This window comes from Mastigoproctus giganteus, chromosome 4, assembly GCF_048544385.1.
Source record: "Mastigoproctus giganteus isolate SK-2022 chromosome 4, ASM4854438v1, whole genome shotgun sequence".
In the NCBI taxonomy this organism is placed as follows: domain Eukaryota; kingdom Metazoa; phylum Arthropoda; class Arachnida; order Uropygi; family Thelyphonidae; genus Mastigoproctus; species Mastigoproctus giganteus.
Genome location: NC_143578.1, coordinates 171,206,810 through 171,224,488, shown reverse-complemented (window position 1 = coordinate 171,224,488; position 17,679 = coordinate 171,206,810). Strand labels below are relative to the sequence as shown.

Genomic DNA, 17,679 nt, shown 5'->3' with positions numbered 1-17,679 from the left:
GCTTAATATAACTTTACTTTTATAGGCTGTGTATAATATTCCTCCTATTTTCGCTAATTAGAATCACTGTTTAATAGAATTAAAATTCAATTCACAAACATGATCACAATGACCGCTTACAATGGTGTGTCCATTGTAACGTGATTTGATTGTACAGTGAATCAATTGTAAAGCGGGAATCCATTGTATTTTTAACTATTTACGTGAAACTTCGGATAATTGGGGAAGTCGCTTAATCGGGCCAAAATGCACTAGTCCCGATGTGTCCTAAATAACCAGAATCGACTGTATTCCAAAATTTTATTACGTACAATACACAATAACATTTACTGGACAAAACTTAACATTTAATGAGATGATTGAAGCTGGATATTTTTAAATAACTGTTCAAAATTTGGTTGCAAATTTGTGATGCCAATCTCAATACATAATGATGTCCTGATGGTATTTCTCCACTTGTTCTCAAAACCTGCGCTCCTGAACTTACTCCTATTCTATGCCACATTTAATCACTTTCTCATTCCAAAGGTGTTTTTCTTCTGCTTGGAAATTTGTTCGTATCCAGCCAGTTATTAAAAAGAGTGACAAATCCCTCCCATCCGATTACTTCTACTCTTTCTAAAGTAATGGAGAAATCGCTTAACCATCAACCCTTAAACTATCTAGAAACCTTCCGTCTGATCAACGATTGCCAGTATGGATTCCATCATTGTTGATTCACAGGTTCCACATATTCTGGCCTATGCTACGAATTTGTGGCCAAATTCAATGGAAAAGTTCAGTGAAACAAGAATTGCCCTTGACATCTCAAAGGCTTTCGATCGTGTTTGGTATAAAGATCTTCTAAAAACGCTTCCATCTTATGGTTTGCGAACTGTTTTTTATAATTGGTTATCCAGTTTTCTCTCTGACCGCTCACGGAGGGTGATGGTAGATGGCTCTCGGTCTTATAACTTCACTACTAATGCTGTATCCCCCCCCCCAAGGTTCAGTTCTCTCCCTCCATTCTTTTCCTCTTGTATATTAATGACCTTCTTTCATTGATTGGAATCCTATCGTAGTTTTGCTGATGATAGCACATTGCGTTCCACTTTGAGAAACCTTGCTCTGTTCAATCAGCTTCAACTTCACGAATATCCGCAATCAATTCCTTAAATGTTGATCTCCAGGTAATTCTCCATTACGGCAAAGAAAACTTAGTTGATTTTGATCCTTCTAAAACTCAGTCCTGTCTTATATCTTGCAAAAAGGATTCTTCTGCTCCTATCTCTTTTGGGGATTACCCTGACTTCTAATCTGTCTTGGCACTAGGACATTACAAATATTGCTTCCTCTGCATCTAAAAAACTTGGTTTTCTCTTTCCCTCTCAACGTTACTTTTCTTCCAAACAGCTGTTCACTCTGTACAAATCGCAAATCCGCCCTACCATGGAATATTGTTCCCACATCTGGGGCGGTGCCCCCAAAACCTTTCTCAGGCTTCTAGATTCTATTCAGAAGGGGGCAGTTAGTTTAATTAATGACTCATCTCTAACAGAGTCTCTCCTCTCGCTGTCTCATAGATGTACTGTCTGCTGTATGCTTTCTACAGATACTTCCATGGGCACTGTTCTTCTGAATTTGCTTCTATAATTCCCGCTCTCTCTCTTTCAAAACAGTCCAAACACTTCAACACAGAACCAACTTTTCATCTTCCTCGTTTATTCACTGAACTGGCGTTTTCTAGAACAACCTTCTTTCGTATGTATTTCCTGAAAATTACAGTCTACAGAAGTTCAAGTCTAATGTCAACAAATATCATCTTTCGTCTTCTCCACCTCCAACCCCATGCACGATACTATAGGTTCTAATACATCTCGTGTCTGGGGTTTTCATAAAAAAAAAAAAAAAAAAAAAAATGCGCATCTGTTATTCTGTTTATTTCTAAATATTTATTTGATTTTACGAGTGAAAAAAAATCTGCTTGCAAACATAAGTTGATCTTTACAAAGTAGCCATTTTTTTCGTGGCATTTTCTTTTATTGGCAGAAAATATTCAGATGGGAAAGCCTTGTAGAATTCAAATAGTTTATTTTTGCAGTCTATATACTTATTTTTGAATCATATTTTGGCTTGAAGATCAATAATTTCAAGTTGCAATCTGAGATTGTAGTGTTCAGTCATAGAAGTAAATGGGGTTTTCAAACGAAAGCTTATGTTTTTTTAATGGGATTTTATATCAGAAAATCGACTTTCAAACTTGTCAAAAAGTAATTGTAATAATGAAAGGCAACGATTCTTTGGAAATATGTTTCTCCCTTAGCTCAGTACAACATTCAAAATGAAATAAATTGTCTTGCTCAACTGGGATTTAAATAATAACTTATTCTGAAATGATTTGATGTCACCAAACAAATCAGACCAATTTTCCTTTCCCTTGTAGTTTTAAATTAAGAGCATTTAAATGACTAGAAATGTATGTATGAATTGCAAGATCAAACAGCCATTCCATATTTGATAGTTGTTTTATTGATTTTCCCTTTTTCTGTATTGAAACATTCGCTGATGTTTCAACAGCCACATTAAGGCCATGTGATCTTGTAAAATTTACTGTTGAAATAACCACATTCGTAATGTGTTGGAGATCCAATACTTTCCCATAAAGAACTTCTTGATGCACAATTCAGTGAATTCCAATCAGAGTTTCAGCTCCCATATCTATCATTTTCTTGGTTATTCTACCCATAAGCTCAATGTTTTGATGTGTTCTTTGCCAACCTCTTCTTGTTCCACTGACCTTTCCTAGCATTATCAATTTTTCCAATGAATTGGATCACATTATGTGGCTGAAATACGTTAATCATAGCTTGGTGATCTTAGCTTCCCGTTATGTTTCTGAGATTCTTGAGCTCATTCATAAAATTTTCCAGTTAAAATTACTGGAGCAGGTCACCATTTCTTTCTCCAGTGATGGCACTATTATGTGGCTGTATAAGCCGTTACTAATTAAAACTCAAAGTCTTTAAAAATCTATATCTTTACTGATGAGGTGATATTTTGTCCCAAAATTAGATACAATTAATCAATGTGATAAACCCTTCCACCTAATTAAAGTCCCCTGCATCTATAACTTGTAGAATTTAAAAAGCAGCTCTTCAAACTTTCAAATACAGGCATACCTCGGTTAACGTAACCTCTGATAACGAAGCTTCGATATAACGAAGTCCGCAATTTCAAGCCCCATTTAACATAAAAAATATTCCAGTTTAATCATCTGAAATCTAAACAAACTGAAGAAATTACGGAAACCTTTGGGGCTTCTCGTGGTTGGTTCGAGAAATTTAAAAAACGGGCCAGGATTCATAGTGTAAAATTAACAGGAGAAGTTTCCAGAAAAACTAAAGGAAATAATTGAACGTGAAAATTTTCCACCAAATTTGGTGTTCAATGTTGACGAAAGCGGTTTGTTCTGGAAACGGCTACCAACAAAAAGCTTCATTTCTATTGAAGAAAAATCAGCTGCTGGGTTCAAAGCAGCCAAAGACCGTTTAACGTTACTCTTTGGAACAAATGCCTCTGGCGATTATAAATTAAAATTGTTATTAGTTTACCATTCAGAAAATCCGAGGGCGTTAAAAGGTAACATAAAAATGAATTTACCTGTAATATGGAAAGCAAATAGAAAAGCGTGGGTTACCAAGGAGTTATTTACTGATTGGTTTGTTAACCACTTTTGTCCTGAAGTAAAACGGTATTGTCAAAAAAACAACTTTGAAGAAAAAGCTCTTTTGTTGTTAGACAATGCTCCGGGACATCCTACTGATCTTAACACGTTGGACACATGCATTCCTGTCAAAGTTGTGTTTCTTCCAGCAAACACAACTTCCCTGATTCAACCATTGGATCAGGGAGTAATAGCATCATTTAAAGCTTATTATCTGCGTCAAACATTAAGCAGTTTAACTGAACTAGAGAATAAAGAGGAAATGACAGTTAAAACTTTTTGGAAAAACTACACCATTAAAAACGCAATTGAAAACATTGATAGTTCTTGGAAAGAAGTCACTAAGAAATGCTTACATGGAGTTTGGCGCAAAATATGGCCAGAAGTTGTACTAGAAGAAGAAAATAACATCCAAGAAATTAGAAATGAAGTTATCCAGATGGCTCAATCAATAGGTTTCGAAAATGTTGATGAAGAGGATGTTAGAAATTTATTGAATGCAGAAGATGATGGTTTTTCAGTGGAAGATTTAGAAAACCTTGTTAGCAACGAAGACAAAGATAATGAAGACGAAGTTAAAGAAGTTCCTGCTGAAAAAGTGTTAACAACCAAAGATTTAAAAAGGTGCTTAAATGACATTGAAAACATTTTAAATTTTTTTAGTGAAAATGATCCTGATTTAGGAAGAAGTTTTATTGTTAAGCGATCAGTGTTAAATGCAATAACTCCGTATAGGCAATTGTTAAATGAAAGAGAAAAAAAGCATAAGCAATCAACTTTAGACTCATATTTTAAAATGTGATTTCACTTTGTATGTAAGTTGACTGTTTATTTAATAAAACTTTTCTTTGTTCGAAAAAAAAGCTTTTCATTTTCTTTACATAGGAACGTATCCCTATTCTGGCCATAGTATTTTTACCTCTGAAAACGAAGTTTCGCTTAACGAAGTAATTTCGTGGAACGCATCCTATTCGTTATTCGAGGTATGCCTGTACCAGTGCTATGCTAAAGAACAGGCAGCTGGAATTGACAGTTAGAACAAAGAATGCTCTAATGGCCAAAATAGAAATATCGTAAATATTATCTTTCCATGATTATAGTCAAACCTGATGAACTTTATCACACTATACTTGAGTTTCACATAAGGATTTAAAATAAACACCTTAAAACCATATGTATAAACTATTTAGCAAGAGCACATATAAAACCAATCGTCACAGCTAACTACCATTGTTGGCCACGTAAATAATTATGTGGCCAACAAAATGACCAAGTAATAATTTACCTTGCATTTGTAGTGATGCAACTGCCCCACCCTCTTCTCCCATTGGCTCGAATAAATATCACTATGAGGAAAACTTTTTTAATGTATAGAGAGATAACATTAAAAAACCACACACAGTAGTGGCCATTTGGAGAAGATATTGGGTTTTGCATTATCATATTTATGTTGTGAAAACAATAATAAAAATCTTTTAAAAACAACTAGAATACGTTGGTAGATATTTACTGACCTAGTGGGAGAGGAAAAATAAGCAACCTGAAACTTTAAACAAACACAGCATCAGCACTCATCCAGTATCATGCCATTCTTCAAGCAAAATTAAAATAGTTGCAAAAATGGTAGTAGGGCACCTGAAAGGCTTGCCTCTCTCCCATCCCCTCCCTTAATTTCTATAAAAAAAAAAAAAAAAAAAAAAAAATGCTTCAGAAACTACTGCAAGAAGTTAATTTATTTGACTATTTAGGAAGACAGAAAAAAATTTCAGATTTTTAATCATTGATTAACAGTTAAGAAGAGAATGTTATTTTCAAGGGGCATATGTGACTAGCACTTCTACTACTTCTGTGTTAAGATCTCTTCAAGCACAGAACCTGAAATTTTTTTAGCATTTAGAGACAATAAAAAGAGATTAGTCAAATGAATGGAGTGGGTAGGGGTTCGGAGGATTCGATAAAATGCTACTGAGGGCTACACACTGATAATACAATGGGATCCATTCAACCATCACCGAATAAATTTTTGCAACCCCCCCCCTCCCCCAGAAAAATAGTGTCCAATGGAGCTCTGATAAGGCACACAAAATATAAAAAAATGTACAAATTAATTCAAGAAGGTTCAAAATTCCTTTAATATTGATAGTATTTTCTCTTCTAATATTTATAATTTGGTTTGATTTATGATTAGGACTTAAACCTTTTTTATTTCTAAGACACAACAACATTACCCATGGTGCAGCTATCAGGTTGTGAATTATAACCCCAGTATAATCAAGTTATTACTGTTTTTATGCCTTCTTATTAGAATCTGCTGCTATTTTTTTTTTCCCACCTACTGAACTTCCTTGCATTTTCAACTGTTCAATTACCACCTATGTCTTTTTCATTCTCCATAACTTAAGTGCAGTACCAGATTTTACACTGGTACACTGTTCTGGGATTCTTGCTACCCAAATGCAGAATCTTGCATTTAACTATGTTAAAGCTCAATTGCCACTTTTCAGCTCATCTGAGGCGCCTCCGTAGCCAGGTGGGAAGGAGCAGAAGTGCGCGGCACACGCTTCTTGATTAGACCGGGGTTCGAGCCCGTCACCACCAAATAGGGAGGATGCGGAAAGGTCAGGGAATGACCACTGCATATTCACGGAGCAATATGGCCTTAGTTGCTAATGCCCCTAAAAACCAAATAACAAACAAACAAATAACAAATCAGCTCATCTGTCTAATTTTTCCAGGTCCTATCATTAGTATTAGCCATATAGTGCAAGGAAGCCACAGGCTTTTTGTTGCACTGGCCAAAAAAAAAAAAAAGAAAAAGAAATAATAATAAATAAATTAATTAATAAAATTCCAAAATCAATGACGTGTTTCTTACAAATTCTCTCCATTCTATGTCACATAAAAGTTCAGTTTCTACAGCACGCTTTTTGTATAAATATTTCCATGGGCACATTTCTTCCAAAATTCACCTTTCAAAGCAATTTGAACATATGTCTGAATCAACATCCATTCACTGACCAACTCCAAACACACAAAAATGAATTTTCCTCTTTCTTGTTTGTCCCTTATCCTTCTTTCACAAGAATTTCCTGAAACTTACAATCTGCAGAAATTCATACCAAATACCAACAAGTATGTCTGCATTAGGCTTGAAAATTCTGTTTCCTTAGCTTTCAACCGTGCTTGGTACTAAATACCTATAGGTCCTTATACCTTCTGTGTTTTTTGTAATCTAAAATAAAAGAAACATAAATGCTCACATGGCATCTGGCAGACATCGTGTCGACATCTGTGCATTAAGACAACAAAAAAAAAAAAAAAAAAATGCTGTCAATTCTGTAACAGTCATTAAGAAAATTGCATAAGTACCCCTACAGTTTCAGAAAGTATGTAGTCAGGGCTATTCATACCCAAAACAAGCAGGAAATCGATTAAAAACAAAATTCAGTCATTAAAATTTCCCACTGAGAACCTGCTATCTTCCCATTTCAAAAAATTTTCACTAAGAATCTGCACTTCATCTTAATGGAAAAATGTTTTAAAAAAATTACACCAAAACCTTGGAGAGTGGAATAAATTGTTCTGTAAAGATATAATCAGCATTACCATAGTTTTTAGAAAAATTGGTCCATCAATACGATAAATTGAAACACAGCACCCAACTATGCACTCTATGGGTTGGAACTGAGTGTCCATTATTTTAGTACAAGTTTTCTGTGTCCCACATTGCAAAAATAACTGTTCAGATACAAATGTGCACTCTATGTGTCATCTTACTCAACAATGCTTTCATGACACCACTACCAAGAGCAACACGTTCTCCCAAGACTGCCAAGTTCAGAGACTAAATGGAGTACATATATAGAAATTAACCACAGGATCTTTTGTGGAATGGTCCTATAATTTAAAATGCAGAGTATCTCTGCTAATTTTATATTTTATTAGCTTAAAATTTAAAGAAATTTCATAGCCATGCCTGAAAAATCTTTCTCTTAACTAAAACTTACTGGTATATTTAACTTTATCGCATCTACAGGTTGATAAAATGGCCATGCAAACTGATGTTTCCAAACTGCTTTAACAACAACCTTCAGCAAAAACTGAAGTTGATTTGTGTTCCGGTGTGGCTTGTTGGAAGGAGGGATGAAGGGTGGTTGAACAACTCCATTTACAGGTTCAAGGACTGGTTCTTCATATTTGGTCATATCGGCAATTGCATTCTGCAAATAAATAAGCAACTTCATTTCATTCCAATAAACTGAACAAGAAAATTAAAACAATAACTTATTTCAATTATTAAATTTACAAGTAAAGGGTAAGCATTTTAGCTAACTCAGATTACTAGTTTTAAATACTACATATGCTTTAAAAAAACAAACTTTCCAGATCCTAGCCTTTAGGTTATAACAATATTTGTTTTCGGTAGGCAATACATTTTTTCCAGATACAAGTGTCACCTCATATCTATAATAAATAATATGGCTGTTTGGGTCATTTTCGGCAATTGCAAATAATTACTTGGCTAGCTACAGAATACTGAAGCCCCATGTTCCTTGGAGTCAAACAACTGCCAGATGTCACTTGAATGGTTAATTCAACTCCATATTTGGAAATATGTTAGCTTTTCAGTTAGAATTTGATAATTATGAACAGTAACTTTCAGCTTACATGCTGCTTCATCAAGTTTCCTGTGGTCATACAGTAAGCAATTTACAACTGTCAAATTTTATTTGAGTAATCTTATGCACATATACAGTGCATACTTGTTATCTGATTTCTGACAAGCCATACTTCTCCAGTTGTAGCGCAATTAACATTACAGATCGAAAGTCAAAAGTATACTAAAGGAATTCTAAAATTCACATTAACAACACTCTAATAGATATTTTAATTTTAAAAGCATTTGCATCATTAGCAAGTTCAAAATTATCATGGGCCATTACAAAAATATATGGATTTTAGGTTTTACTTGATCATTTTTATAAATTTTATTTAACTGAATAATATACATTTTAATTAAAAGAGAAAAAAAAAAAAAAAAAAAAAAATGTGGGACCACTTTTTTTTCCATTATAAAAAAATAATTATTAACTTCTTTATTGAATTGAAAATTGCATTTTATTAATTATGATTTGTTAAACTCAATTACATAATATCAAACAATAATAAATGAGGAAAACTAATAATAAAGAATGGGTTTTATTGTATTTCTTAGAATTTTCAAGGTCACTCAACAGAAACACATATGCTCACATGGCATGTGGCAGACACCACATAAGCATCTGTGCATTAAGACAACTATTTTTTTTTTTTTTTTTTTTTTTGGTAGTTGTTGGCGAATCGGCTTCTGTGGCCATAGTGCACCTCCCAAGGTTTTTTGCAGTACTTTGATCCAAGCTCGAGGCAGGATTCAAACCCGCTACCTTTGGGTTGCCAGGCAGGCACTTTACCCACCCGGCTAGCCCGGTCGGCATTAAGACAACTAAAACCCTGCCCAACTAACAGAGGGTTAAGACAACTGTACATGTTCACATTATTATAATGAAGACTATCTCACTGGTTATATAGCTGTTATTCCTCATTACCAATAAGATTCATTCCATAATTGAGTACTAATGATCATTAATTGCTGCCATAATGAGCAGCAGTTTATAGTCATCAGACATTTGAAAAGATGTCAGGACATAAAACTAATACTGCAGAAAGTATTAGAATGCTATTCTAAATATTTCTGGTACCATGGGAACTTCATGCCTGGAATTTCTTGTAACCTTCTCATTATTACAATATCTTATAGCTGAAAACCTAGAATAAAAAATCATACAATTAAAAAAAATATAATAATAATAAATAAACACTTGGTGCCTCACTGAATGGATTAATAGTTCAGGGCAAAAAAGAACTAGTGGGAGGAATACTGGAAGCAAAGTATTCTGCTACCTAGAAAGACATTCTGAGCTTGGATACAGAATTAGTATACTCAAAAAAATATATATCTAAAAATATTTCTCTAGCATGAAGATGCTGGAAAAGAGTTTGGAGATTTTTTTTTTTTAATTAATCCCACATATATTAATTATTGTTATACACACTGGGTATAATACAATCCTGCAGAATAATATTCAAAGGAAACATATCCAATCTTGGTATCGGAAAGCAGAACTAGAACCCTTTCAAAATGATATACAGCTAGGTAACCTTAATGCGAGTTCGAATAATGCAATATTTGATTTAGTGCAAATGGTACAACGTACCAGGTTGCATTTAATGTGAACCAAATTTCAGTTAATGTGACGCTAACGCAGCTAGCCTCACATTAACTGAATTTTGTTTTCGAGCTATTTTTGCCCAGCTGTTGAAAAATATTGCAAGGAAAGTAACATTGCATTTAAAGTACTACTAATTTTAGATTATGCTCCAGGTCATCCAACTAAACTCAGTTCATTATGTGAAAATGTAAAAATCATTTTTTTGCTGCCAAACACATCTTTGTTCAGCCCACAGATCAAGGGACCATCACAACATTTAAGGCTTACTACGTAAGAAAAACATTTGAACAGGCAATTGCTAAAACTACAGGAGACGATCCAATTTCCTTAACAGAGTTCTGGAAAAATTATAACATCAGATATGCAATAGAAAATATTCAGCATGCTTGGCAACAAATAACTGCAAACAACATGTGTGGAGTGCAGAAGCGCACTTTGCCTCATTATGCAAATAGTAGTGGTTTCGAATAAAAAAACTGTTATAGAAAAAATAACTATTGGAAGAGAACCTGGATTTGATGAACTAGAAAATTACAATGTTGGGGAACTACTCAATTCACACTTGGAAGAATTGACTGATGATGATCTGCTTTTAGATGAACAAAGAGCATTTGAAGAAGCTGACAATGATGCTGAAGAACGAGATAATATGCAAGTGAAGGAGTTCACTCTCAAGGAATTTGAAGATATCTTTCGAGCTGTAGAGGTCGCGAAGCAAAAAATTATGGATGCTGACCCTAACCTCGATCGAAGTATGCAAATTCACTGAGATGTGGATAAAGCACTCTGCATCTACCAGCATATGTACAAAGATTTAAAGAAGGAAAACACAGTTCAGTCTACGCTGCTAAAATATTTTGAAAGACAATAAAGATGTTTTCATCAGTGTAAGCTTACCTTTAGGAATGATATTTAGAATTTTGTTTTTATTGTGCTTTCTTTTATTTTGTATTTCTATAATTACAGTACTCTATGACTTCGTTAATAACAAATTTAAATTATCAGTATATTCTTTTTATCCTTTACTGTAACATTTCGTTAATAAACAAAAACTTATGTTTAAAATTTTTCATTACCTATTTCCATCAAGCTGGAACCAATTACCATATTTTACACATAATTATAACTTCAAATAGTGCGAATTCGAATAATGCAACTACTTCATGGGTTTCATTAGTCACACTAATCGCGACCTAGTTGTACAGGTGTTCCCGACTTTACGAATTAATTCGTTCCTAATGTGTGCCCATAGAGCAAAAACTTGTAAAGCGGGAATTTATTTCCCATAGACATTACATTAAAAACAGGGGATACGTTATCAACAATGAAATTTGAACATAGTAATGTTAAATAAAGGTCAACAAAACAGTTTATGCTTAAACAATGATTTATTCATCCAAAGAAATGAAAACATAGCTTTTAAAATCAATCAAATCATAATAATAAAGAAATTATTTATGTTGTGCAAATGTTAAAGAATGTTTATCCTTCATCATCACTGACTAAATGAACACTCATTGATGATTCTTCACCCATTGTTGGGTCAGCACTCATTGGTTTACTGGAAACACAAGGAGTCTTCTTCAGAATTGCTTCAACAGTAGTTTGTTTCTAAGAAGTTGTCTCTTTTCTTTATAAATTTCACGATAGACTGTGTAAGAATTTTTTATATCTGTAGAAGCTTTTCCAGTGCGCTCAAAATTTGAATCTTGTGACTCGATTACTAGTTTTGAAAATAACAACTGCTTTTTCTATGTGTTCAAAAGCTTCATTAAGCACCTTGAGAGTGAAGGAATGAACAGGAGTTTCAGGTGTTAAATCTGCTTCTTCACATTTTGCCATTTCAAGGTCTTCATTTGTGAGCTCTCAGATGTGTTTGAAGCAGATTAGTGACTTCAGTTGTAGAAACCTCAAGCTGCAACTGGTTAGCAATATTCACGACCATTTCTGTTTCATTTTGTACAATCTCTGCTGGTTCTTGAAATCCTTCAAAATTATCAATAAATTGATGACAGAGTTTATTCCAAACACCCTTCATGTTCTTCTCTGTAATTTTGTCCCACACTCGTTTTATTATTTTGATTGCATCTAAAGTATGGAACTCCCTCCCTATCTCTGCCTGAACACATACACAGTAATAATGTATTGTATAGCTATGTGTGTGCTGTGAAATGTCGTATTTATGAATGTTTAGCATTTATTTATTGCAATTAATGCTCATACTTTCGATTCTGTTGATACTTGAAAAAAAAAAAAAAAAAAAAAAAGAACCTCTTAAACCAAGGAACTCGTATAGCAAAAACTCGTAAAGCAGGAACTGCCTGTACTCTCCAAACAAGAAGAAAAGCTCAGACATCAACTTGAAGCATAAACCGTACCATTCTAACCCCCCCATTCTGAATCTATTCTCTTTCTCCAGGCATCCACGAAACTCATGGATGATGTTAACTTACCATTGTAACATAGGGCATCTGTCAGTTTCCCAGTGTAGTTCTGAGTCGCCATGTATAATTTGGGTCCAATACAGAGGATGCGGAAAGTTCAGGAAATGACCACCGCATATCCCTGGAGCAATATGGCCTTAGTTGCTAATGCTCCTAAAAAAAAAAACCAAACAACAAACAAACAAATGATTGTTGCAAGCTCTGGTTAAGCAGAAAATGAAACTGAAGAGTTGGAAACAAGTCAATTACGAAATGCAACATTCTTTTCTTGAACAGCACATTTATTGGAAAAACCAAGATTTCGATAAAGGATGAAATTTTAAGGTGGAGTGTGGAATAATTTTGATATCATATACTTGGATTTCAGGAAAACTTTTGACACTATTGCACATGGAAGACTACTGTGCACATTGAAGCAGAATGGTATTAAGGGTAAGTTGCAACAATGGATAAAAGGATGGTTGAGTGGGAGAAGACAGAGGGTGGTAATCAATGGGTTTTGCTCTTCGTGGACTAATGTTATTAGTGGAGTCCCACAGGGTTCAGTGTTGGGTCCACTGTTGTTTTGTATATTTATCAATGATATTGATGAAGGTAACCAGACCTAGTGTCAAAGTTTGCAGATGATACAAAGGTTGGCAGGGTTGTTAACGACAGTAATGGCAGTGTACTACCACAACAGGATCTAGAAAATTTGGGCAGATGGGCTAAGAAGTGGAAACTTAAGTTTAACTTTTACAAATGCAAAGTACTGCATATGGGTAGAAGTAACCCCAGAGAAACGAACCAACTGTGTGGTACTACACATAAGGTGGTAGAAAATGAAAAAGATCTGGGAGTAATTGTGCAGCCAGATATGAAGTTTTCTGAGCAGACAGGCTACCAGGGCAGGTCATGGGGTTTTGTCAGTGATATATAGGAATTTTGCTAACAGGGAAAAGGAGGTGATTGTCCCTCTGCATAAGGCAATGGTCACGACACACCTTGAGTACTGCATACAGATCTGGAGGCCTCATTTGAGGAAGGATGTAGATTTGCTTTAGCGTGTACAGAGAAGGGCAACAAAATTGGTGAGGGGAATGAAGGGATCCTCTTACCAAGAGAGGCTTAAGTTCTGCAAATTGCAGCAGCTGGAGACTAGGCACTTGCAAGGTGATCTGATTGAGGTGTATAAGGTCATGAATGGGTTGAGCATGCTGAATTCTGGTGGGATTCTTCCACTTGTTCTGATTATGAACCTAAGGGTTGCATAAATTCAAATTGAGGAAAGACAGATGTAGAACAGATGTGCGGAAATTTGCCTTTAGCCAGCAGATGGTTAATTGTTGGAACAAACTTCCCTCTGTCGTTGTGGAAGTTGATAGGTTAAATAAATTTAAGGAGGAACTGGACAAACATTCAAAGGAAATGGTTTTGTAAATTTTTTTTTTTTTTTTTTTTTTGGCTGCTGCTGCTGCTGCATAAGCTCATACACTTGCTTTCTTGCATCACATACTACTACTACTATAAAGGGATTCTATTCCTGCAATAATTTCACTGACACGATCTGAGCAAACATCAACATCAGAAGTTTTGAAATAGTAATTCGACCAAGGAAAAGAAGAAAAAATCTCGCAGGTCATCCCATTCTACATTCTTGTAATGTCAAACAACACAAGGTTGGGAATAGCAATGAGATAAAGGCTCCATTGTAGAAGAGACAATCACCAAGTTGTAATCTGATATGCCTAATGGACCACTCACTTCGACGGTGTACTTAGAAGGGTTGTTTGTGAGAAAAAGATCAAGCGTGTTGGCTGTATGTTTAGGATTGTCCAGTATTCTGGACGAAGTATGAAGTAATGCAATTTTTGGATATGGCGAACACATGGTAAGAATATACCCAGATCCAATGCCCCTCCGCATACACACTACTCAGACTAACTCTAGTCACTATCTGGCAGAATAGAGGTAGCAAGATTATACACTAGCTGATCCGGAAGCCTCCTAGAGAGTTACCAATAGGTTCGGTCCGATGTACCAACTAGCAGCCAGCCTGCGAACACCGTTTCAGAACTGTACCCTCGAAATGTAAGGAAGTCTGGATCTCGCCGTGGTGTTCATCATAACCTCGAAGGACATCGATCATACTGCATGAGGGAAGAGATGGGGGGGGGGGTTGACCGGAACTTTGCTCTGGAGACTAAACATGGGTTCTACCACTTCAAGTCTACAATATACAAGGTGATGGTATTGCACCTGTTGATGACAATCATCTACCACCTAATGACAGCAGTTTTGATAGAAAATTTGAATGTGAGACAACATACATAACTTTCTCACAGTCTTAGAAAGTGCCAGGTGGTCATAAAGTTTTCTAGTGACCTGCAAGAACTCTATTCCAATTTAGAGTCCACCAGCCCCACACAATCCTTAGTGAGAAGAACAAATAACAATTCTGCTTTGAAATTACACTCGCAAACTGCCAATTTTCATGAACCTTTCCATATTGAATTCTGATTTAAAAAAAAAAAAAAAAAAAAAGAACTATTTTAAAATAGTTTCCAGTTTCCAAATAATGTGCAACAAGAAATCCATTCATGCATTTTAAATGTTATGCCTATGTAATGCATATGCTATTGGTATTCTCAATGGCAATACTAAAAATATTGTTAAAATCAATTTTTAGGTGTGTTACTACAAATGCATAAAGTGCCCGTTGTCTTCACTATATACCCATCTGCTCACCTGCATGTAATAATAACTCACCTCTTAGTGGATAGATTTTCATGAAATTTTAAATTTGGGCATTTTAGAAAGATTTGTCAAGACATCTGAAATTTCATTAAAATTGGACCAATCAAAATTTGGCAATTATTTCTTTGTCTGCCCACATGTAATAACTTGCCCTAAGTGGATGGATTTTCATGAAATTTTATGTTTGGCTTTTTAAGAATGATTTGTTGAGCCCTTCTGAATTTATCAAAATCATAGTGATAAGAAATCCAGCAATTGTTTATTTTTTCCATACATATCACATAAGCATTCAATATATGTATTATAGCTGAAGCAGTGGATATTATGTTTGTTGCAGTTCACTGATTGGAGGAATGAATGAGCAATTTGGGAGAGTGCAGAAACAATATGTTCTTGCTTTACAGAAAAAAGTCATTGCTTTTTTTCACCTTTTTTTTTTGTTATAAAACATGAATTATTACAATTTGCTAATGCACCTGAAATGTAACAAACTGCAAACATAAACTACCTGTCATATCCCTTCTTCATTCTCAAGTTTTAAACTTCTGATGCTTTGTCCACATATACTCCATTTGAAAGATTTCCAAACTTTATAAGTTCACCTTTGATTGTCTTCTGGCCTAGTATTATTTACCTGGATAATGCTGAATTTGTTTGGCATATGTTAAAAGTCTTTCCAATTCAATTTAAAAGTAATTCCAAGATATAAACTTATATAAGTTCAAACTAGATAGTATGAATCAGAGCTGTAATACTCAATATGTTCTACGTTGATAATAATATGTATATAAGTTCAAACTGTCAAAATACACCTCAGATGTCTGTCTGTCCCACTGCAGGTGTGGTAAATTCAAATAACAGCAATACATGCATGCAAATCAGAATGCATTGAGTATAATAAAAAAAAAGTTAGTCTTTACACTTTAGTGCAAAGATTAAGTTTACTTCTCCTCCTCCGATTAAAAACTTTAAACCAAGGGTTATCAACCTTTTTCCATTACAGCTCTGAAAATCTCCATGTATGTCACTTGGACAAGTGCACTTACATAATTCCCATTTTGGATTCAGCCAAATCTGCAATTATAAGTAAAATGACATTCATTTTACTTATAAAATGAATGTCATTCATACATGCATTACTTTGACTCTGAGGTGCATGCACATGCACTTCATGTATACACATTATGGTATTGGTTTAGCACTCAAGAGATGAGGAATTAAGTGTCCCACTTATTACCAGGTGGCATATATGCACAAAATTGCTAATACCTGCATTAAATACTTTGATTAAGTGCATACAGGTGCTCTACAATTTATAGAACTCCAATATTTCTTAGTAAGAATACTCATTTGTGTCCACAACTGATCTTGTTCTTCACTACTTTCCTTCCAATCAAGTCCTTCCTGAAATGGGGTTTCCAAACCAGATAAAGTATTCAAAAGTCAGGAGACTCATGAATAAAATGAGTGCATTTGAATTCCTGGTTAGAAAAACTAATTCTGAAATAACGGAAACATTGTATCATACAGAAATAGGGGATGGTAAGCTTCACTTTCACTACAGAATGTTTAATCTATATGATATTGGTGTGAATACACCATAGATCACTCTTAAATGAAAAAACTACGTTCGTAGTATAAAAGGGCATCATTTTATCTGTATTTCATATTGTGCTCCTCCTTCACAACGAGATGCCATGTATTGCACTACCTTGAATAAGTAACACTTCATTAAAAGAGAAGACTATTGTTACTTATTCTCAGTGGGCACCACCACCCAGATGGCACCGTTTCAAGGCTGGTCTGTATATGTTTGGGATAATAACTCCACTATCCACTTGTCCTTATTAGACTTAGAAAAGCAAAAAGTAGAGGGAAAGTTATAGTAAGAGTGGAAGAAGAAAAGAAACAGTGTAGAAGAATGAAAGGGACAGTAACTCCTTCAACTCACGCCACTCAAAAACTCAAATTCCTCGAATAGGCAACGCTTCCCCAGTAGACAAGACTGTTGTTACCTATTCTCGGAAACTCCGTGAATATCAGGTGACCGTTTCAAGGCTTGCTGGCCTTTCATCAGTCAGCAGGCAGGTGTCCTGGTATTGCAGACATGACAATCCAGTTGTGAAGATAATCCCACAATATGAGAGATACTAAAAGGTGTACATGATAATGTTTAAATCAAACTAAATGCATCAAGGCATCATTAAGATTCTTAGTAAAACTTATTATTTGTATTGGTTCGGGTTAAATTTAGTGACGATATATTAAGGAATCCTTATGTGCTGTGACGTAACAACTAAATCGTAGGTACAGCTCAGCTTAATTATCAGCACTCTCCTCATAGTAATCCGCTTAGTTTGATGAAAGTTTAAACATGTACACAATAGTTATGAAACTTTTAAATTCCTATTAGTAGCTATTTTTAACTTAAAGAAATTATGAATTAAAAAAAAAAATTAGAATTACTAAATTATGAGCTTTAAAAATTGTTAAAATTTGCCTAAGAAAGGAAAGTGCACATTCCATT

At 34.7% G+C, this 17,679-nt stretch overlaps 1 protein-coding gene across 13 annotated transcripts in view; it reads right to left on the bottom strand.

Annotated features, from left to right (window-relative positions):
- The window catches only part of LOC150087201 (bromodomain-containing protein 2-like), a 736,023-nt gene that overhangs the window by 664,033 nt on the left and 54,311 nt on the right, over positions 1-17,679 (bottom strand). For all 13 annotated transcript variants that reach the window (XM_090373020.1, XM_090373014.1, XM_090373018.1 and 10 more), the window contains one exon: positions 7,711-7,923. In XM_090373020.1, coding sequence (XP_090229146.1) covers positions 7,711-7,923 — 213 coding nt within the window. The remainder of the gene's footprint in view (positions 1-7,710; positions 7,924-17,679) is intronic.